The 20,293-nt window shown below is 67.3% G+C and overlaps 2 protein-coding genes across 2 annotated transcripts; both read left to right on the top strand.

The window, feature by feature from the left end:
* Nucleotides 1-1,629: 1,629 nt before the first annotated feature.
* BCL3 (BCL3 transcription coactivator) lies at nt 1,630-10,368 on the top strand. The gene is made up of 9 exons (XM_024113093.3): nt 1,630-2,208; nt 2,832-3,015; nt 5,495-5,603; nt 6,876-7,077; nt 7,283-7,371; nt 7,629-7,706; nt 7,934-8,101; nt 8,569-8,689; nt 9,014-10,368. The coding sequence occupies exons 1-9, from the start codon at nt 1,770-1,772 to the stop codon at nt 9,496-9,498; spliced, it is 1,875 nt and encodes a 624-aa protein (XP_023968861.3). The 5' UTR covers nt 1,630-1,769; the 3' UTR covers nt 9,499-10,368.
* A 2,533-nt stretch (nt 10,369-12,901) lies between these two features.
* Nucleotides 12,902-18,432, top strand: CBLC (Cbl proto-oncogene C). Its single transcript, XM_065574629.1, has 9 exons — nt 12,902-13,370; nt 14,637-14,783; nt 15,022-15,178; nt 15,728-15,849; nt 16,385-16,522; nt 16,895-16,982; nt 17,098-17,229; nt 17,486-17,653; nt 18,220-18,432. Exons 1-9 carry the CDS (start codon nt 13,024-13,026, stop codon nt 18,430-18,432), a joined length of 1,512 nt encoding a protein of 503 aa, XP_065430701.1. The 5' UTR covers nt 12,902-13,023.
* The last annotated feature ends 1,861 nt before the right edge of the window (nt 18,433-20,293 follow it).

Raw genomic sequence — 20,293 nt, 5'->3', positions numbered from 1 at the left:
TGGGGTCCCCATGTCTCTGTTCTCCCCCCTCCCCCCGGCCTCAGTAACTCAGCCCTTTGCAGTGGGCTCGGGACCCATCCCTGCCACCTGGGCAGGAGCAACACGGATGTGACAGAGTCCTTGGGGGAGGGGTGGGAGCCAGGACTCCTGGGTTCCATTCTCAGCTGTGCTGGTGACTCGCTGTGAGTTGTAGCTGAGTCACCCTCGGTTTCCCCAGCTGTATTTGGGGTCACAGCCCTGAGCCAGGGGCTGGCGGTCTGTCTGGGCCCAGGACACGGTCCCTCACACCCTGGGCATTTCTCAGGTGCTGTGGGGGGAGGGAGGGATGGATACATAGAGGGGGCTGGAAGAGTGTGGGGGAGGGAGGGTGAATGAGGAAGAGATGGGGGGAGCTGGAGGGGGTTGAGTGGAGATGGGGAGGGGTGGACAGACAGAGGGGTGGGGGGAGGGATGGGGGGTGGGGGGAGCTGGATGAGGTTGAGTGGACATGGGGAGGGATGGACAGAGGGGTGGGGGGAGGGATAGGGTGTGGGGGAGATGGAGGAGGTTAAGCGGAGATGGGGAGGGATGGACAGACAGGGGGAGGGATGGAAGGAGAAGTGGGGAGGAAGGTGGGGGGGGCAGACTGAGACACATCCACCCACAGCTCCCTGGGGGTTCACAGTGATTCTGGATTCACCCCGGGTGACTCAGACCTGCCCCTGCCCCCGGCATCTGCCCTGGGAGCGTGTTCCCGGCCCTGCTGCTACCCCCTTGCCATGGTCCCGGCCCCGGCTCCCGGCCCATTGGGGCCCCCCCACAAACTAATCAATGGGGCCGCTTTGAGCGGCTGGGCCCTAATCAATTGTTTAATCTGCTTGTGCCTGGCACGGCCCTGGCTCCCGGTCCCTGCTGCCCCGAGCCGGTCCCCCGTTCCCGCCCCGTGCCCTGCGGGGCCAGGGCCGGGGGCAGACGGGCGCGCTCTGCAGGGTGCCAGGGTGCCCTGCACGGAGGGCACCAGAGGAGCATGGGGCGGCCTGGCCCGCCCCGCAGCCCCCTTCACTGACAGCCCCCGTCTCTCCGTGCCAGGGGCGGGGGGGTGGAAGGGGTTAACCGTGTCTGGAACGCGCCCTCCCCGCTCCTCCCTCCCTCCCTCCCTCCTCCGCCGAGCCCGGGGCGTTCCCTGCCGCCCCCCCCCGTTCCTGGGCGTTTCCGGTGGGGAGGGGAGGGGAGAGTCCGGGAAGCGGGCGGTGCGCCCAGGGCCCCGTGCCAAGCGTGCGCCCTGGGCGCACCGGGGCTCCCCTGCTGCCGCTGCCGCTGCCGCTCCTGGGGGCGGGCGAGGGGCGGGGCGGGGGCCGTCATTCTCCACCCCAAGCCCGGGGTAAGAGGCGGCTCTGAAAGTCCCTAGCGTTCAGCTGAGCGGCCGGGGAAGTCCCGGTGGCCCTTCCTCTACCCCGCTGCAGCCTGCTGCAGCCTCCCTGGCTTCAGTCGGGGGCTGTGGGCACCCACGGGGCAGCCAGGCCGCCCCCTCCCTGCGCGCCCGCTCCCTGGAGGTGCCCGGGGCTGCAGGGGGCACCTGCTGAGGCGATGAGATTGCAAAAGGGCAGAACGGGGTTTGGCTGGTGACCCCTCCCCCACCCTGGGGGCAAAGGACCTAGGAGACCGAGCGGCGTTTGGCTGGTGACCCCCCCTCACCCCCACCCCGGGGGCAAAGGACCCAGGAGATCGAGCCGGGTTTGGCTGGCGACCCCTCCCCCACTCTGGGGGCAAGGGACCCCGGAGCCTGAGGAATGGCGGAGGAGATGCCCGTGGACCTGAGGACGTGGCGGAAGGGGGACACCCCCGAGTGCCATGGGAGCGGGGTTCCCCGTCCCAAAGACTCCGGGGGGCAGCGGGCTCCTCAGGGCAGCGGGGCATTCCCTGCACCCTGGCACGGCGCCCCGGGGGGCCCAAGGACTCCTCCCCCCCGCCTCGGGGCGCCGAGCCCGGGGCCCCCCGACGAGGGGGGCAGGAAAGCGGAGACCTCCCTGCCCCTGCGCAAACGCCGCTACGTGGTGCGGGGGCCGGGCTGGGAGCGGCCGGGACCCCCCGCCGGGAAGGTGCCCAAGACGGAGAGCGACGGGGGGCAGGAGGGCGCCTCCGGGGAGCAGCATCCCCCCTTCTGCAACGGCTACTGCCCCCCCTACGTGGCTGTGGAGTACAGCCGCCTGCCAGCTCCCTACCTCATAGGTGGGTGACCCCCCGATCCCCCATCGCCCCCGCGGGGGACCCCCGGTTCCTTCCTTTCCCCGCAGACACCCGGCGCCTCCCCAGATGCTGGCGGGTGGCCAGGACAGATCCCACGGGCTGGAGACCGCCCCCCACGCCCGGACGCCGGGGGCCCGGGAAATGGGGTGGGGGCGGCGGAGGCGAGTCCGTGCCCTTGGCCTCAGGGGCCGGGTGAGGATTTCAGTAAAGCGATTGGTCAAACGTAGCACTGGCCCCGGACTCCTGGGTCCCTTGGGGGAGGGGTTATGGGGGGGGAGCCCCAGGGGGTGCTGGCCCCGGACTCCTGGGTCTCTTGGGGGAGAGGTTAGGGGGGGAGCCCCAGGAGGTGCTGGGCCCAGACTCCTGGGTCCCTAGGGACGGGTTATGAGGGAGACCCCAGGAGGTGCTGGCCCCGGACTCCTGGGTCCCTAGGGACGGGTTATGAGGGAGACCCCAGGAGATGCAGGGCCCGGACTCCTGGGTCCCTAGGGACGGGTTATTGGGGAGATCCAGGAGGTGCAGGGCCCGGACTCCTGGGTCCCTTGCGATGTATAAGGGGGATCCCTTCTTTCGCTCACGCACCCCCGTTCTTCTCCCCCCACCAGGTCTGACCGGACCTTTCCTGGTCCCGGAGCGGGCCCCCTTCTTCCACCCCGTGGCCCCACACCCCCTGCTGCCGGCCCCCCTGCTGGGGCGCCCCGCCACTCCCTACCCCCTTCTCTGCCCCCTGCAGACACAGATGGCTGCTGACATCGCTACGGCGACCAAGCAGGACGAGGATGGAGACACGTAAGTGGGGGTTGGGGGGTGAGTTTAAATAGCCCTGGGCCCCCAGCACGGACATGGGGGCAAGGGGCCCATCTGCGAGCCTAGACAGAGCGAGCCAGCCCGGCTGGGAAGGGGAATCCCCGGCCCGTCTGGGTAGCCCTCCCCCATCCCGGTCCCACCCCCTGCCGACGTTTTCTTCCTGCGTAATGGTCCCGTGGTTCAAACTTCTTACTGGAAGGGGAGGGGGATAGATTTCCTCCCCGGCTTCCTCTTCCTCCACCCCCCACGGCCCCTCCCTGCGCCTGACTGGGCACTGCTGCAGGGAAGCTCACAGCGTTGGGTTCCCAGCTGGGCAGTGACAGGGCACTGTGGTGGGGGAAGCTCACAGTGCTGGGTTCCTGACTGGGCAGTGACAGGGCACTGTCATGGGGGAAGCTCGCAGCACTGGGTTCCCAGGTGGGCAGTGACAGGGCACTGTCATAGGGGGAAGCTCGCAGCACTGGGTTCCCAGCTGGGCAGTGACAGGGCACTGTCATAGGGGGAAGCTTGCAGCACCGAGTTCCCAGCTGGGCAATGACAGGGCACTGTTCCTGGGGAAGCTTGCAGTGCTGGGTTCCAGACAGGGCACTGTGGTGGGGGAAGCTCGCAGCACTGGGTTCCTGGCTAGGCAGTGACAGGGCACTGTCATGGGGGGAAGCTCGCAGCACTAGGTTCCCAGCTGGGCAGTGACAGGGCACTGTTTCTAGGGAAGCTCACAGCACTGGGTTCCCAGCTGGGCAGTGACAGGGCACTATCATGGGGGGAAGCTCGCAGCACTGGGTGGGTGGCTGGGCAGTGACAGGGCACTGTCATGGGGGGAAGCTCGCAGCACTGGGTTCCCAGGTGGGCAGTGACAGGGCACTGTCATGGGGGGAAGCTCACAGGGCTGGGTTCCCAGCTGGGCAGTGACAGGGCACTGTCATGGGGGAAAGCTCGCAGCACTGGGTGCCCGGCTGGGCAGTGACAGGGCACTGTCATGGGGGAAGCTCGCAGCACTGGGTTTCCCGCTTGGCAGTGACAGGGCACTGTTCCTGGGGAAGCTTGCAGTGCTGGGTTCCGGGTTCAGCAGTGACAGGGCACTGTCATGGGGGGAAGCTCGCAGCGCTGGGTTCCCAGCTGGGCAGTGACAGGGCACTGTCATGGGGGAAAGCTCGCATCACTGTGCCCGGCTGGGCAGTGACAGGGCACTGTCATGGAGGGAAGCTCGCAGCACTGGGTTTCCCGCTTGGCAGTGACAGGGCACTGTTCCTGGGGAAGCTTGCAGTGCTGGGTTCCGGGTTCAGCAGTGACAGGGCACTGTCATGGGGGGAAGCTCGCAGCGCTGGGTTCCCAGCTGGGCAGTGACAGGGCACTGTCATGGGGGAAGCTTGCAGCACTGGGTTTCCCGCTTGGCAGTGACAGGGCACTGTTCCTGGGGAAGCTTGCAGTGCTGGGTTCCGGGTTCAGCAGTGACAGGGCACTGTCATGGGGGGAAGCTCACAGCGCTGGGTTCCCAGCTGGGCAGTGACAGGGCACTGTCATGGGGGGAAGCTCGCAGCACTGGGTTTCCTGCTTGGCAGTGACAGGGCACTGTTCCTGGGGCAGCTTGCAGCGCTGCAGCCTCCCAAGCCTGAGCTGCCAGTGGATATCGAAAGTGGCCTGTTTGAGACAGGAAGTGGAGGTCAGCGGGCGGCTGGGAGCTCTTACTGGAAGCCCGGAGTCGAGGACCCCCCCCCCCCCTTTGCTCGGGCTGCGCTGATAAGAGGTTTCCTTTTATCGTAATTCGCTGCTGGAGCGATTCTCTGAAATCACCTGCGTCCTTGGGGAGGGGGGGCGGCAGAGAGGGGGCCAGGGCTGGGGGGCAGCAGAGCCGGGGACCAGAGCAGGGAGCAGAGGGAGAGTGAGCTGGGGTGACAGGGCTCTGGGGGCAGGACATGGGAGGGAGGGGGAGAGCTGGATGTACCCAAGGAGATGGGCTAAGGGAGCCAAGGGGCAGTGGGGAGGGTGTGATGGAAGATGGGGGGAGCTCAGACCCAGTGGGGATGATGTGGGGCAGGACGGGGACCTTGCTAACATTGCAACGCTTGTTCTAAGCAGCACCAGTGTTGCTAATAGATCTGAAAGGGCCAGCCTCTCTGCAGGGGGGTTGTGGAGTGGCGGGGAGGGGCTGGGGACTCCAGTAACATTGTTGCACCTGCTGTTCTAGCTGGCATCTGCCCAGGGGTTATTAGGGACTGTTGGTGAAGAGGTGCTCGCGTGGGGTTTAAAGAGGGCACTGCCCACTGCGGTGAGCTCCGAGCTGGGATGAGGCTGGGGAGTCCCCTGACACTGTTGCAACGGCTGTTCTAGCCAGAACCTACCTGGGAATTTCTGTGGCTGGGGGAGGGGAGAGGAACTTTCTGTGGAGTGCGGGGACCCTGAGGAGGTTCTTCTCCCCACACCGCCCCTCCCCAGTGACGGTCTCTCCTCCCCCCGCCCACAGGGCTCTGCACATCGCTGTGGCCCAGGGGAACCTGCCCGTTGCCCAGCGCCTGGTCAGCCTCTTCCTACAGGGTCAGCGGGACCTGGACATCTACAACAACATGCGGCAGGTCAGTCCGGGGGAGGGCTGGGGGTCCCGGGGCAGGATGGGGGGCCTGGTCTGTGGGCTTTGATACCAGACTGGTCCCTGGCAGATGTGGGGAGGGGGGACCGGGGTATCGGGGGAGGGGTGTGATGCCAACCTGCCCCTGTCAGGTGGCACCAGGCTGAACGGGGGGGGGGGAACCCGGGCACGACGTTCCCAGAACCCACGTGCCCAGCCCCGCCCAGCCCCAGCACAGACGGGACTTTCCCCGACAACTTCCTCCCCCCCCCCCCCCCCCGTTGCCTGGGCGACGCCCCAGGGTCAGAGCCTGAGTCACGGGGGCGGGGACGCAGGCAGACCTGGCACCTGGAGCACTTGCAGGTCGCCCTGCGTGATGGGACACAAAGCAGGTCAAGGGCAAACCCTGCAGCACTCTCCCCTCTCCCTCTGGCTCCTTGCACCATTCCCAGAGCACTGGGGCACGCTGCATTGCACACTCACCGTGCACGGCTGAGAGAGACACGCTTGGACACTCCCACTCCCTGCAATACCTGTGTTCCCAGAGCACTGCACGCTCATGCACCCGGGCATGCTGCATTCCACACTCACCATGCACTGGTGTGACACGCACTCAGACACACTCGCTCCCTGCAACAAGCGTGTTCACGGACTTCTACGGGAATCGCACATTCCTACTTCGATGGCCCCATGCGCCAGTCACACACACACGCTCTCACAGAGACACGGCTTACTGGGACGTGCCCACTCACACACACCATGGCACCTGTGCACACTCTTACACGCTCAGCCCCCCCCATCCCCAGAGCCCAGAAGGATCTGCCAGCCCCACCCTATGGACAGGTGCTGCTCACTCCCGACCCACAGCCCCCAGTTACCCCAGCCTTGGGCTCCCCCCAGCTCTGCTTGGGTCCCGAGGGGTCTCTAAGCTGGGGCAGCTTCCCCCAGTCCCGTGTTGTGTGCCCCATTTCCCGTAAACCACCACCTGAGCCAGCTCCAGCCCCTTCTCAGAAGCGTCTGCGTCAACGCGGCTGGCGCCGGGGGCTGCGGTTAGCACCGTCGGGACTGGGCAGCTTCCTCTGGTTACAGGGTGTGCACCAGCAGCTCACAGCTTGCATGTCTCGGTGCCGTGAGCTTTGCCGTGGCAATGCCCTGCCTGTGTCCCCAGCTGGGAAACCCCCTGGTGCTGCGAGCTTCCTTGTGTGTGCCCCCAGCTGGGACCCACTGCCAGGCGTTGTGAGCTTTCCTGCAGCAGTGCCTTGTGCCTCTCCCCCCTCAGACCCCCTTGCACCTGGCGGTGATCACCACCCAGCCGTCCCTGGTGAAGCTGCTGCTCTCGCACGGGGCTTCCCCGATGGCACTGGACCGGCACGGACAAACGTCGGTGCACCTGGCCTGCGAGCACGGCAGCCCCCGGTGCCTGCGAGAGCTGCTGGAGTGGGGCAGCAACCGACCTGAGCTGGAGGCCCGGAACTACGAGGGTGAGCAGGGCGGCAGGGGATGGAGGGGACTGGGGTCGGGAGGGGGCAGGGGGGGAGCTTGTGGTTTTGAGAATTTTTCCAAACAGCTGAGAACTGGGACCAGAATCTCTGGAAAAGCCCAAAGGCCCCCGCCCCCAAGCCAGGCCAGCCCCCCCGTCCCCCCCCCTTGTGCCTCTCTCACCCCCCCCCCGTTCTCTCCCCCCAGGTCTCACCCCCCTGCATGTGTCTGTGGCCACCTCGAACCGGGACACAGTGCTGCTGCTGCTGGAGCACGGGGCGGACATCGACGCTGTGGTGAGCATGGGGGGGCGCCTACTCCCACCCCACAGACATGGCGCACGGGGGGCTGGGTACGGGGGAGCCCATCCCCTCCAACCCCCCCCCACACACACACACAAGGGGGGCTGGGTACAGCGGTGGGGAAGGGGAGCAGAGCTGGGAGAGAACTGTGTGAACTGAGAGGGGATTTCCGGGGGGGGTGTATGTGTGAACTGAGTGGGGGGAGCCTGTCTGTACCTGAGGGGTCTGACCCTGCTGTGCACCCCACACAGGACATCAAGAGTGGCCGCTCCCCCTTGCTCCATGCCGTGGAGAACAACAGCCTGGACATGGTGGAGCTGCTAATACAGGTGAGGGCCAGGCCCCCTCCCCCCTCCCACCTGGCCTCTCCCCCACACCTGGCCCCTCTCCCTCCCTTCAGCTCCCCCAAATGTCCCCTTGCCCCAATCAGGTTTCTGTCACTGCCCCCCCAAAACCCTGCCCCCGCCCAGCTACCGCCCCTGGACATGACGCTTTGGGCGGGGGGCGTTGTCTGTCCCGTCTCACCGCCCGTCTCTTCTCTCCCCCGCCCCGGCAGAATGGGGCAAATGTGAACGCGCAGTCGTATGCGGGGTGCACGGCGCTGCACGTGGCCAGTGGACGGGGGCTGCTGGATGCCCTGCGGCTGCTGGTGCGGAACGGGGCCGACTGCGGGATCAAGAACTATCACAATGACACGGCGCTCATGGTGGCCAAGAACCGGCGGGTGAGTGGGGGAGACCCTGGGGGGGTGAGCAGAGGGCTGGGGAGGGTCAGCAGGACATGGGGGAGATGCTGGGGGGGTGAGCGGGGGCTGGGGAGGGTCGGCAGGACGTGGGGAGGACGCTGGGGACAGGGAGCAGGGGCCTGGGGAGGGTTGGCAGGACGTGGGGAGGACGCTGGGGGGGTAAGCAGGGGCCTGGGGAGGGTTGGCAGGACGTGGGGTGATCCACAGAGGGGGAGCAGGGGCCTGGGGAGGGTCGGCAGGAGGACAAAGAGAGGCTGCACTAAGAGGCCCCTGGGGGTATAGAGGCTTGGAGGGAGGGAGAGTGGGGGCCATTGGGATGAAGGGAAGCAGGGAGGGGAGGGGCCACTGCTGCCATGTGGAAATGGGGTGGGGATTAGGGGGCCTTGGGGTGGGTCTGAGGGGGCTCCCAGCGGGACAGGGTAACTCCCTCCATCCCCCGTTCCCAGGTGATCGACATCCTGAGGGGAAAGGCCTCCCGGCCTCCCCCAGCTTCCGAAAGCACCCGGGATGGGGCCTCCCCGGCACCCAGTTCAGCCAGCTCCCCTGGCGCCCGCCTGACCCCCAATGGTGAGTGCTGCCCCCCCAATGCCCCTGGCGCCTGCCTGACCCCCAGCAGAAACACCCCACTGGCCCCCTTAGCCCATGTGCCCATCCCCCGGAGCCCCCTGGGGAATGCCCCATCTGAAGGTCATGCTTTGGTCCGCCTGCCCATGACCCCTGGAGCCAGCCCCATGGAGAGACACACCAACCCCCTCACGGCTGCGGGCTCCCTAGTGGGAGGGTCCAGGGGTTCGGGGGGGGGGGGTTGGGATGTCGGGGGGGTTCCCGGTTCCCCTTTGGGGGGGTGGGGTTCTGGGGCTGATTCCTGATGTCCCCTTTCTCTCCCCCCAGGTCTGCCCAGCGCCTCCCCTGGCTCCCCGTCTTCTGCCCCGAGCCCTCCCCACACCCCAGGAGCCTGCAGAACTGCCCCAACCAATCAGAGACCAGAAACTGCTGAGCCAGCCAATGGGGCATCAACGCCTGGCTCCCTCCACGGGGTGAAGCTGGAGGGAAACATGCCCCCGCCCACCCTGGGGCAGCCAATGGGCTCTGCCACTGCCCCAAAGCCCTTTCTGCAATTGGCCGAAAGCCTGCTGGAGCCTGCACTCCATGGTGCCATCTACCCAATTGCGTCTCCCGGCCAGGACACCTCAACTAATCACCTCTCGCTGCTGCCTGGTGCCTTTCACCCGCCCATTGTCCAGGGGCTGCCACCCAGTCGGATTCACCTGAGAGGTGCTGGGCTGGACCAATCACGGACTCCGCGTGGGGCAGGGAGCCCACCCACGGAGGCGGAGGCACAGTGGCTTCGCCACAGGGACAGCGGGGGCAGCTGACAGCGGAGTCCTGGGGGCAGCCGCCCCTCCCAGTCCAGGGACCCCAGGGGACTCTCGCCCTGGGGATGTAGCACTGGGGTGACCGGCTCCTAGAGGACCCTGCGTCTGCATGCGCAGGACCCCGCCTGTTGCTGTGGGACCCAGGCATCCGGGCCTCCTGGGGGACCCTCACTGCCAGCGACAGCTGCCTACTCCCCTACAGGACCCAGGAGTCCGGGCGTCTCCATGTGTTCCTGGGGGACCCAGGTGTCTGGCTGTCTCCATGGAGGGGGAACCCATATGCTCCTATGGGGCCTAGGTGCCCGGCCAGCTCCGTGCCCAGGTCCCAGCCTGGGTGAAGCCCTGAAGAGAGGACTGTCCGACAGGCCCCCTTGCATTCGCCTTCCCCCGCCTCGGGGGTGGGGGGGCAGTGTGTCCTCTTTCTGCCCTCCCCTCCCCCAGGAGACAGCAGAGTGGCCCTGCCAGGACCCCTGCCCCAAATGGGGCCAGAGCCTGAGTGAAACCACAAGCAGCCCCTGGGGAGGTCGCAGCTAAAGCCCGGCATGGAGTCGGCGGAACTCGGCTGGGGGGCACACTGAGGGGGAGTGGGAATTGGCTGCACTGAGACTGGACTCGCAGGGGCCCTCTATGCCCCCCACAAAGGCTGCTGGGAGCCAAGCCCAGCCCCCACCCCCCATTCGCTAGCATTAACCCTTCTGCCCCCTCGGTGCTCTGCGGGATGCAGAACCAGGGGGGTGGGGGGATCCTATCCCCCCACCTCAGAGTTGCCGCCAGTCACTGATACTTGAATCTCCTGGGGGGGTTGTGGTTTGGGGGTAACTTATGAGGGTCTTTTCTAAGCCGCTAATAAAATATTTTTTGTATTTTTTATCCTAAGACTGAAAGAGATTTAGGGGGCGCTATGCGGCTGGAGGGGCCCGTGGGGCTGATGGGGGTGGGGGTGCTATGGGGCTGGATGGGCCCATGAGACTAACGGGGAGGTGCTGTGGGGCTGGATGGGGCACGGGGGCCGATGGTGAGGGGCTATGGGGCTGGATGGACCTGTGGGGCTGATGGGGGGTGCTATGGGGCTGTGAGGCTGATGGGGGGGGGTTGTGGGGCTGTCGGGCTGATGGGGGACACGATGGGGCTGCATGGGCCCATGAGGCTAACACGGAGGTGCTGTGGGGCTGGACGGGGCCCTGGGGCTGATGGGGGGCACTGTGGGGCTCGATGGGCCCCTGGGGTTGATGTGAGGGGGGGTTATGGGGTTGGACGGGCCTGTGGGGCTGATGGGGGGGCTATGGGGCTGGACGGAGCCCTGCGGCTGGTGTGGGGTGCTATGGGGCTGGATGGGCCTGTGGGGCTGAAGGGGGGTGCTATGGGGCTGGATGGGCCCGTGGGGCTGATGGGGGGTGCTATGGGGCTAGGTGGGCCTGTGGGGCTGATGGGGGGGCTATAGGGCTGGACGGGGCCCTGGAGCTGATGGGGGCGTTATGGGGCTTGACGGGGCCCTGGGGCTGGATGGACTTGTGGGGCTGATGTGGGGTGCTATGTGGCTGGATGGGGCTGTGGGGCTAATGGGGAGGTGCTATGGGGCTGGATGGGCCCATGGGGCTGATGGGGAGGTGCTATGGGGCTTGACGGGGCCCCGGGGCTTGATGGGCCTGTGGGGCTGATGGGGGCCCTATGGGACTGGATGGGCCTGTGGGGCTGATGGGGGGCGCTATGGGGCTGGATGGGGCTGTGGGGCTAATGGGGAGGTGCTATGGGGCTGGATGGGCCCGTGGGGCTGATGGGGAGGTGCTATGGGGCTTGACGGGGCCCCGGGGCTTGATGGGCCTGTGGGGCTGATGGGGGCCCTATGGGACTGGATGGGCCTGTGGGGCTGATGGGGGGCGCTATGGGGCTGGATAGGCTTGTGGAGCTGATGGGGGGGCGCTATGGGGCTGGATGGGCCCCTGGGGCTGATGGTGGGCCTGTGGGGCTGATGGGGGCGCCTATGGGGCTGGACGGGCCCCTGGGGCTGATGGGGGTGCTATGGGGCTGGACGGGCCCCTGGGGCTGATGGGGGTGCTATGGGGCTGGATGGGCCCCTGGGGCCGATGGGGGGTGCTATGGGGCTGGATAGGCTTGTGGGGCTGATGGGGGGTGCTATGGGGCTGGACGGGCCCCTGGGGCTGATGGGGGGCGCTATGGGGCTGGATAGGCTTGTGGGGCTGATGGGGGCGCTATGGGGCTGGATGGGCCCTTGGGGCTGATGGGCGCTATGGGGCTGGATAGGCTTGTGGGGCTGATGGGGGGCGCTATGGGGCTGGACGGGCCCCTGGGGCTGATGGGGGGCGCTATGGGGCTGGATAGGCTTGTGGGGTTGATGGGGGGCGCTATGGGGCTGGATGGGCTTGTGGGGTTGATGGGGGGCGCTATGGGGCTGGACGGGCCCCTGGGGCTGATGGGGGGCGCTATGGGGCTGGATAGGCTTGTGGGGTTGATGGGGGGCGCTATGGGGCTGGACTGGCCCCTGGGGCTGATGGGGGCGCTATGGGGCTGGATGGGCCCCTGGGGCTGATGGGGGGCGCTATGGGGCTGGACGGGCCCCCGATGCTGGTACAATTGTTCTCCGGGGATCGTCCAGGCAGCGGCGCCACCTGGTGGCCGAAGGGAGAATTGCAGGCGGGTTCCAGGCGCGCCCCCGGGGCAGGGGCAGGGGCAGGGGCAGGCGAGGCCACAGGTGAGTCAGCGGCACCTGGATTTACAGGTAGGTTCAGGCCCGGGGCGGGTTCCCGGCTGCTCCCGCCCCCCCCGGCGGAAATCACCCAGAGAGCTGCACAGGGTGTGACAGAACTGACAGGCGGTGCCCCTCACTCCTGACCCGCAGCCCCCTGCCAGCCCAGCCCTGGGCTCCCCAGCTCTGCCAGTGCCCCTCACCCCTGACCTGCAGCCCCCTGGCCACCCAGGGCTCCTCTCTTCCTCCCTCCCTAGCTCTGCCGGTGCCCCTGACCCCCGACCCGCAGCCCCCTGCCAGCCCAGCACTGGTCTCCCCACCCCCCAGCTCTGCCAGTGCCCCTCACCCCTGACCTGCAGCCCCCTGGCCACCCAGGGCTCCTCTCTTCCTCCCTCCCTAGCTCTGCCGGTGCCCCTGACCCCCGACCCGCAGCCCCCTGCCAGCCCAGCACTGGGCTCCCCACCCCCCAGCTCTGCCAGTGCCCCTCACTCCTGGATCCAAAGGCCCCAGAGCTGCAGGTTCACACTTGCTCTGACAGGTGCGCAGTGTGTAAAAACGCCCCCACACTCCCTCCCATCTCCTCAGTGGGGGGGAGGGGAGTGACCTGTCCGGATGTGACAGGAGGGGGGGCTCAAGGCCTTGCCTGTGGCCCTCTTGTGAAGCTGCTTGTTTGTGTCGCTTCCTCTACGCTTTTCTCTCTCGCTCGCTCTGTCTTGTTCTTTTCTTCGTTCCCTCCTTCCCTCCCCCTCGGTCAGACCCGCCCTGCCCAACCCTGGGTGCAGGAAGCACAGTCTCTCCCCTCCGGCCTTTCGCCAGCTGCTATGGCTGCTGCAGGGGGACCAGGTGCCCGGCGGGGCCCTTTTGCCCTGGGCGCAGCCGCTCGGCGCTCGCTGGACAAGGCCCTGCAGGGGCTGGAGAAGTTGCAGCGGCTGGTGGAGCAGCCGGGCCTGGGGCTGAGGAACAGCCCCCCCAGCCTGCTCCAGCTCCTGCCCCAGATGCGCCAGCACCTGCTGCTGATTCGGGGCCAGCCCGGGGCCAGCCTGAGCCGCCTCTGGGAGGCCGGCTACTTCCCTGTCTACATCAACAACCTGCAGCGCAAGGTCAAGCAGGCCACCAAGCTCTTCAAGGGAGACCCGGATGGCATTTTCCAGGAGGGGTCGGTCTCCAGGTACTGGCCCCAAGGGGGCACCGTGGGGCAAGGAGGCAGGGAGAGCTGGGCTAGCAGAGGGCTGCAGGTCGGGAGTGAGGGGCACCAGCAGAGCTGAGGGGGAGGCAGAGCTGAGTTAGCAGGGGTGTGCGAGTCGGGAGTGAGGGGCACTGGCAGAGATGTGGGGATGTGGGGAGCCCAGAGCTGGGCTAGCGGGGGGGCTGCAGGTCGGGAGTGAGGGGCACTGGCCGAGCTAGGTGGGGAGAGCCCAGGGCTGGGATAGCAGAGTGAGGGGAACCGGCAGAGCTGAGGGAGAGACCCCAGGGCTGGGATAGTCGGGGGGCTGCGGGTCGGGAGTGAGGGGCACCTGCCCGTAGGGAGAGGCTGGCCGCGCCTGTTGGACTCTGGTGAAAGGGTGTGGCCCCGAGTTACTGAGTAACCAGCTCCTATCGCAGCGGAAGCAGAAAAAGAACCAACAACAGAAAACGCCCAGATCCAGGGACCCTGGCTCCCCGCACTCTCAACGCCCCCCCGCATCCCAGCCTGGGTTCCCCCCTAGCTCTGCTGGTGCCCCTCACTCCCGACCCGCAGGCCCCCCATCCAGGCCTGGGTTCCCCCCCAGCTCTGCTGGTGCCCCTCACTCCCGACCCGCAGGCCCCCCATCCAGGCCTGGGTTCCCCCCCAGCTCTGCTGGTGCCCCTCACTCCCAACCCGCAGCCCCCACATCCCAGCCTGGGTTCCCCCCCAGCTCTGCTGGTGCCCCTCACTCCCAACCCGCAGGCCCCCCATCCCAGCCTGGGTTCCCCCCCAGCTCTGCTGGTGCCCCTCACTCCCAACCCGCAGCCCCCACATCCCAGCCTGGGTTCCCCCCCAGCTCTGCTGGTGTCCCTCACTCCCGACCCGCGGCCCCCCCCCCATCCCAGCCCTGCTGATGCCCCTCACTCCCGACCCGCAGCCCCCCCATCCCAGCCTGGGTTTCCCCCCAGCTCTGCTGGTGCCTCTCCCTCCCGACCTCTCCCCAACATACAAACCATCTTCTTTCCTTCCCAGTGTCTGTTTCTGGGTGCCTGGAGTGGAGATTGTGGGGTGGGGCAGGTGACAGTCCGTCTTCCCCCCAGCCTGGGGTTGTCCGGCTCCACCAGCAGCGTCTCTGGGCCTCTTTGATGCTGCAGAGAAACTGCCCCCCTCCCCTTCCCGTCCGTCCGCCCCCCAAGTGTTTCCTGTTGACTGTGGTGGGGGAGGGGAGAGTGGACCCCATTCTCACCCCTGCTCCCATCTCTCCCCCAGGAGGAAGCTGACCAAGCTGTCGCTGATCTTCAGCCACGTGCTGGGGGAGCTCCGAGCCCTGATCCCCGACGGGCAGGACCAGGGGCACCAGTACCGGCCCAGCCAGCCGCCCGCCGAGGCCTTCTGGAGAGGGACATGGGGGGCACGGTGAGATCCCTGATACCTCCATTCCCCAGCTACCCCCCGCTATTCCCCTCCCAGCCCCCTGCTGAGACATGGACTCCCTGGTATCCCTGCCCCACTGCCCTCCTCCCCCTGCTTGCCCCCCAGGTATCCCCTTCCCCTCTCCCACCCAGATACCCCCCTTCTTCCCCAGGGTCTCCCAACCTGCTACTTCCAACCCCCCCATGGGCCCATCCCCTCTCACTGCCCCCTGCCCCCACAGGAGCCTGGTGTCATGGAGCGAGTTCCAGGTGGGGCTGCAGCGGGTTCACCCCGTGGCGCCCGGCCCCATGGCCGCGGCCCTGAGAGCCACCATGGACCTGACCTGCAGCGACCACGTGTCCATCTTCGAGTTCGACATCTTCACCCGCCTCTTCCAGGTACGGGCGGGGGAGGCGGGGCTGGACACGGGGGGCCAAGCGGGGGAGATGAGGGCTAAGAGGGCAGCCTCCCCTGCACACCTGCTTCCTCCATCCTTCCCCTCCCCAGCCCGTCCTCCATTCCCCCACCTGGCTCCATGGGCCCAGATTGCAGGGGGTGGGGGCAGGGGCGGGGGCTGCTGCTGTGGCCCATCCCCGTCAATGCCCCTCCACCGGCTTCGCTCTAGTCTCTGCACCACCCCCACCCCCACTTTCGAGCAGGGCCAGGTGCTGCCACTTGATCCCCAGCAGGATGTGGCGTGTCTGTCCCCGCTCAAGCTGCGCTGACCCGTGGGCGGGGGGGGGGGAGAGCACTGCCAGGGGCGGGCGGGCGGGAGGCCTGAGGGTTTCCGGCTCAGCAGCAGCGCTGCAGCAGGGTGGGGGTGGGGGAGAGACGCAGGGCAGATGGGACTGGGGGGGTCACCCCCTGGCAGCACAGAAAGGCAATGGGGGTCTCGGGGGCGGGGGGGCAAGACCTCGGCGTCCAGCGCGACCCTTGTGCCCCTGCAGCCCTGGCCCACGCTGCTGAAGAACTGGACGCACCTGGCAGTGACGCACCCGGGCTACGTGGCCTTCCTGACCTACGACGAAGTGAGGGCGCGGCTGCAAACCTATTCCAACAAGCCGGGCAGGTAGGGACCCCGGTGGGGGAGAGTGGGGAGCGCCCCCTGCTGGCCCCCAGCCCTCCTCCCTGCAGCACAGGCCCCCTAGTGCCCATTGGGGCCAGCACTGACTGCCAGGGGAGAGCGCCCCCGGCCCCCTGCCCCACTCCCTGCAGCCCAGGCCCCCAGGTCAATGGGGCCAGCACTGACTGCCAGGGGAGAGCGCCCCTCGCTGAGCCCCCCCCACCCCGCTCCCTGCAGCACAGGCCCCCTAGTGCCCATTGGGGCCAGCACTGACTGCCAGGGGAGAGCGCCCCCTGCCCCACTCCCTGCAGCCCAGGCCCCCAGGTCAATGGGGCCAGCACTGACTGCCAGGGGAGAGTGCCCCCGGCCCCCTGCCCCACTCCCTGCAGCCCAGGTCCCCAGGTCAATGGGGCCAGCACTGACTGCCAGGGGAGAGCGCCCCCCGCTGAGCCCCCCACCCCGCTCCCTGCAGCCTCTACCCCCTTGCGCCCCCCTCAGGCTTTGGGGTCACCCCCTGCCTCTGACCCCGTTTCCCCCCCAGCTACGTGTTTCGGCTCAGTTGCACGCGGCTGGGGCAGTGGGCCATCGGCTACGTGAGCCGGGACGGCAGCATCCTGCAGACCATCCCCCAGGACAGACCCCTCTTCCAGGCGCTGATCGAGGGGCACAAGGAGGGCTTGTGAGTGGGGGTCTGGCAGGGAGTGGGGCGGCCGAGGGTGTGACGGAGTTGGGCAAGCTGGGGGCCCTGCTGGGCAGATTGGGGCAGAGGCCTGGGGGGCAGAATCCGGTTATGTGCCCGGAGCCTGGTGTGGTCTGGAACTTGGGCCCGGGTGATTGTGGGTCTGGATTTGGTGGGTCAGTTCTGCCGGGCTGAGTTGGGCTGGTTCGAGTCGGTTCTGGTCAGGGCCGTGTGGGTTTAATTCTGGGTCAGTTCGGGCGCAGGTTACTCAGATTTTGGGAGCACTGATGCCGACCCGCTGGGTCCTGGTGTGGATCTGTGGGGGGTTCTGGTCGGACCAGGCTGGTTCTGACAGTTTCCGCGCCCCCCCAGTTACCTGTATCCGGATGGGAAGAACGTGAATCCGGACCTGACAGAGCTGACAGAACCGACGCCTCAGAACCGGATCGAGGTCTCACCGGTCAGTACCGGGGCTGCTCCACCCCAGCCATGCCCCCACCCTGAGCCCCCTGTCCTGGTGCCCTCCCAGCCCCCTGGGCCAAGCCAAGCCCAGTCTCACCCTCCTTCTCCCCCAGGACCAAGCCCAGCTCTACTCCCAGATGGGATCCACTTTCCAGCTCTGTAAAATCTGCGCCGAGAACGACAAGGACGTTCGGCTCCAGCCATGCGGGCACCTGTTGTGCAGGGACTGCCTGAACACCTGGCAGGTGAGTCTGACCTCTGACCCCTGACCCCTGCTGTGCAGGGACTGCACGAGAACCAGGAAGGTCAGCCTGACCTCTGGCCCCTACCCCCACTGTATGACCCCTGACCTCTGACCCTGCTGTGCAGAAGCTGCCTGAGCCCCCGGCAGGTCACTGGGACCCCAGCCCCATTGTGGGGTGCCTGAGAGCCAGCCAGGCCCGTGACCCCTGACCCCAGCCCCCCAACCCTCTGCCCCCTGACACCCCCCTCTCCTCCCAGCAAGTGCAGGCCCCGACCTGCCCCTTCTGCCGCCGGGAGATCCGGGGGCACGAGGTGATTTGCATCGACCCCATCGGCGGGCAGGGGGCCGGGGCGGCTCCGGACGAGGATGACGACGACCTGGAGGACGTGGAGTCGGTGCTGCGGGAGCTGGCGGCTCTGAGGAAGGTGGGGGGCTGAGGATGCCGGGGGGTGAGGGGGGCAGTGGGGGGGCAGGGGATGGGGGGGGATGAGGAGACAGGAGGAAGGTGGGGGGTTGGGGACACCAGAGGGGCGAGGGGGGCAGCGGGAGGCAGGGGATGGGGGGATGAGAAGAGAGGAGGAAGGTGGGGGGGCTGAGGATGCCAGGGTGGTGAGGGGGGCAGTGGGGGGCAGGGGATGGGGGGGATGAGGAGATGGGATGCTGGGGGGGCAAAGGGGGCAGTGAGGGGCAGGGGATGGGGGGATGAGGAGATAGGAGGAAGGTGGGAGGCTGGGGGCACCAGAGGGACGAGGGGGGCAGCGGGAGGCAGGGGATGGGGAGATGAGGAGACAGGAGGAAAGGTGGGGGCTGGGGACAGCGGAGGGGCAAGGGGGGCAGCAGGAGGCAGGGGATGGGGGGAAGGAGGATGGGGGGCAAGGAGATGGGGAGGCATGGAGCAGGGGTGGGGAGGGGGCAGGAAGACAGAAGGGGGATGTAGGGGGTGGAGGAAGAGCTGGAGCGACCCTCACCTCTGTCTCCCCCCCACAGGCAGGGCATCCTGCGTTCCCCCCTTGCCCGGACCCTGAGCTGCCTGGTCCCCCCGTACCTCCCCCGGCTGGACCTGCTCCAGCCCAGGGATCCAGACCCCCACACCCAGGTGAGCACACAAGGGGCATGGGCAAGCCAGTGCAACAGTGGGCATGTGTGCAAGGGAATGTGGGTGAGTGTGCAAGCAAGTGTGCAAGATGTCTCCCCTCTAGTGTAACCATGTCCCTCTCTCTCTCTCCAGGACCTCCCACTGCCCCCCTTGGGCCACCCCAGCCAGAACCCCAGTGACTGGATCTGGCATCGGCCGCTGCCCCCGCGTCCCAGGCCCCGGAGGCCCCATGCCCCGCCCCTGTCCCAGGGGCCTGAGGAGCCCAGCTGATGGGGGGGCAGATGAGGGGTTGACAGCGCTGGAGACACAGTGAGTCATGGGGGGACAGACCGACGTGGGAGGCAGATGGATGGGGAAGGGGAAGAGTGGGGGGGACAGACAGGCCTTGACCACTAGCTCACGGCCTCCTTTCTCCCTTCCTCCAACCACAGCTCTACCTTCAACCCCACCGACCCAGGTGACCAGAGAACCCAGGAGTCCGGGTGGCTGCAGCTCAGCTCCCCCACAGCACAGCCAGGGTGAGTCTGTCCTACTGCCCCGCAGCCCCCACTCGCTCCAGCCCCCTGGTTCCCACACCGACCCCCTCACTGGCCGTCTGTCTGTTCCTGACGTGTGTGTCTCTCTCTCATTCTAGGTCACCCCCCAGGACTCCCAGCCAGACTCTTACAGACACCCCCAGGATCCGCGGCCAGCGAAGGGGAGGGGCTGACCCTGTACTGACCCTGGGGCCTCGACCCATGGCCCCCTATGGACGGCTGAGTCCCAGGCCCCCAGTCAGTACTGCACAGAGACCCCCTGACCGATGACCCAGAGACCAGCCAGACCCCAGAAAGACGCGACACTTGTGGGATCCGAGGCTGGGGGGATCCGGGGGGGGGCATGGGGAGTTGTTTAACTGGGGGTGTCTGGACTCAATAAAACAGGTGAAACGACGGGTTGGTCCATCCATCTGTCCGCTCTGGGTCTGGGTCTGTCTGCCCCCCCACAAACCCCCTGTCTGCTCCACACCCCTCCCCAGGAGTATGAGGGGAAACCTCTGAGGGGTGCGATGCCAGCTGCGGCCACCAGGTGTCACCAGCACCCCATGGTAGACCAGCTGTGGGGTGAGGGACAGATAGACAGACCCTGCTGACCTCCGACCCCTCTCTGCCCTTTCAACCCTCCCCCTCCTTCCCCCATGGCTCCCCCACACCAACCTCTGCCCCCAGACCCCCACGTGGCCCCCTGCTACTGCACCCCTGCAGGAGGGGGTTAACCTTGGGGCTTCACATCTGGGGGTGGCCCTAGACCAGGGGAAGGGGAGACAGGTGACACCCCCTCCTTTGGGGGGAGCGGGGGCTGTGCACAGCAGCTGGTGGTAGGGGTATCGCTGTGCAAGGTGGGGGCGTTGAGCAGCTGAGGAGGGGTGAAGGTGGGTGCAGCTGGGCCCATGGGGAGCTCCAGGCTCCCCCACCCTGGGGAGAGCTCCCAGCCCTGCCCCCCAGCAGGGATCAATTCTCTATACACACACACACACACACACACACACACCTTCCCCCCCCCCCCCCCCCCCCCCGGGATATGAGCTCATCTCTCTTCCAGGAACAGCTCGATCAATGGAGCTGGCGTGGGGGAGGGGCGGGGGATCCCTGTGGGGCACATATGGAGGATTCTGGGGTGCAGGTGGGAGATTTGGAGAGGCAGAAGTGGGGAGAACCCAAGAGCTGGAGGATAGGTCCCTGCAGGGTGGGGGTGGTGGCGGGGGTGGCATGGGACCCTAGGGCCAGAGCTATGGGGCTAAGTCCCTCACTTTTCTTTCCCCTTCCCCATGTGTAGACTTTGTAGGATCCACCCCCCACCCAGGCTCAGCCCCTCTCTGACTTGCTTGGAGGGACTGGTCCATGCTCTGCCCCACCTCCCTTTCCCACAGCAGTCCTGGCGGTACCCCGCAAACCCCATTTATCAGTCAGCCCCCTCCCCAGCTCCCCCA

This window comes from Chrysemys picta, chromosome 20 (genome assembly GCF_011386835.1).
Source record: "Chrysemys picta bellii isolate R12L10 chromosome 20, ASM1138683v2, whole genome shotgun sequence".
Lineage (NCBI taxonomy): Eukaryota > Metazoa > Chordata > Testudines > Emydidae > Chrysemys > Chrysemys picta.
The sequence above is the reverse complement of the archived record's forward strand: the minus strand, read 5'-3'. Positions and strand labels throughout refer to the sequence as shown.

What these genes read in the sequence shown, in the direction of transcription:
- BCL3 (XM_024113093.3), top strand. Translation starts at nt 1,770, where the DNA reads ATGGCGGAGGAGATGCCCGTGGACCTGAGGACGTGGCGGAAGGGGGAC. An exon ending in GCCAGCTCCCTACCTCATAG is followed by an intron (nt 2,209 to 2,831) that starts GTGGGTGACCCC and finishes TCCCCCCACCAG; the next exon opens with GTCTGACCGGACCTTTCCTG. An exon ending in TGGTGGAGCTGCTAATACAG is followed by an intron (nt 7,707 to 7,933) that starts GTGAGGGCCAGG and finishes CCGCCCCGGCAG; the next exon opens with AATGGGGCAAATGTGAACGC.
- CBLC (XM_065574629.1), top strand. Translation starts at nt 13,024, where the DNA reads ATGGCTGCTGCAGGGGGACCAGGTGCCCGGCGGGGCCCTTTTGCCCTG. An exon ending in AGAGGGACATGGGGGGCACG is followed by an intron (nt 14,784 to 15,021) that starts GTGAGATCCCTG and finishes CTGCCCCCACAG; the next exon opens with GAGCCTGGTGTCATGGAGCG. An exon ending in AGCTGGCGGCTCTGAGGAAG is followed by an intron (nt 17,654 to 18,219) that starts GTGGGGGGCTGA and finishes CCCCACAGGCAG; the next exon opens with GGCATCCTGCGTTCCCCCCT.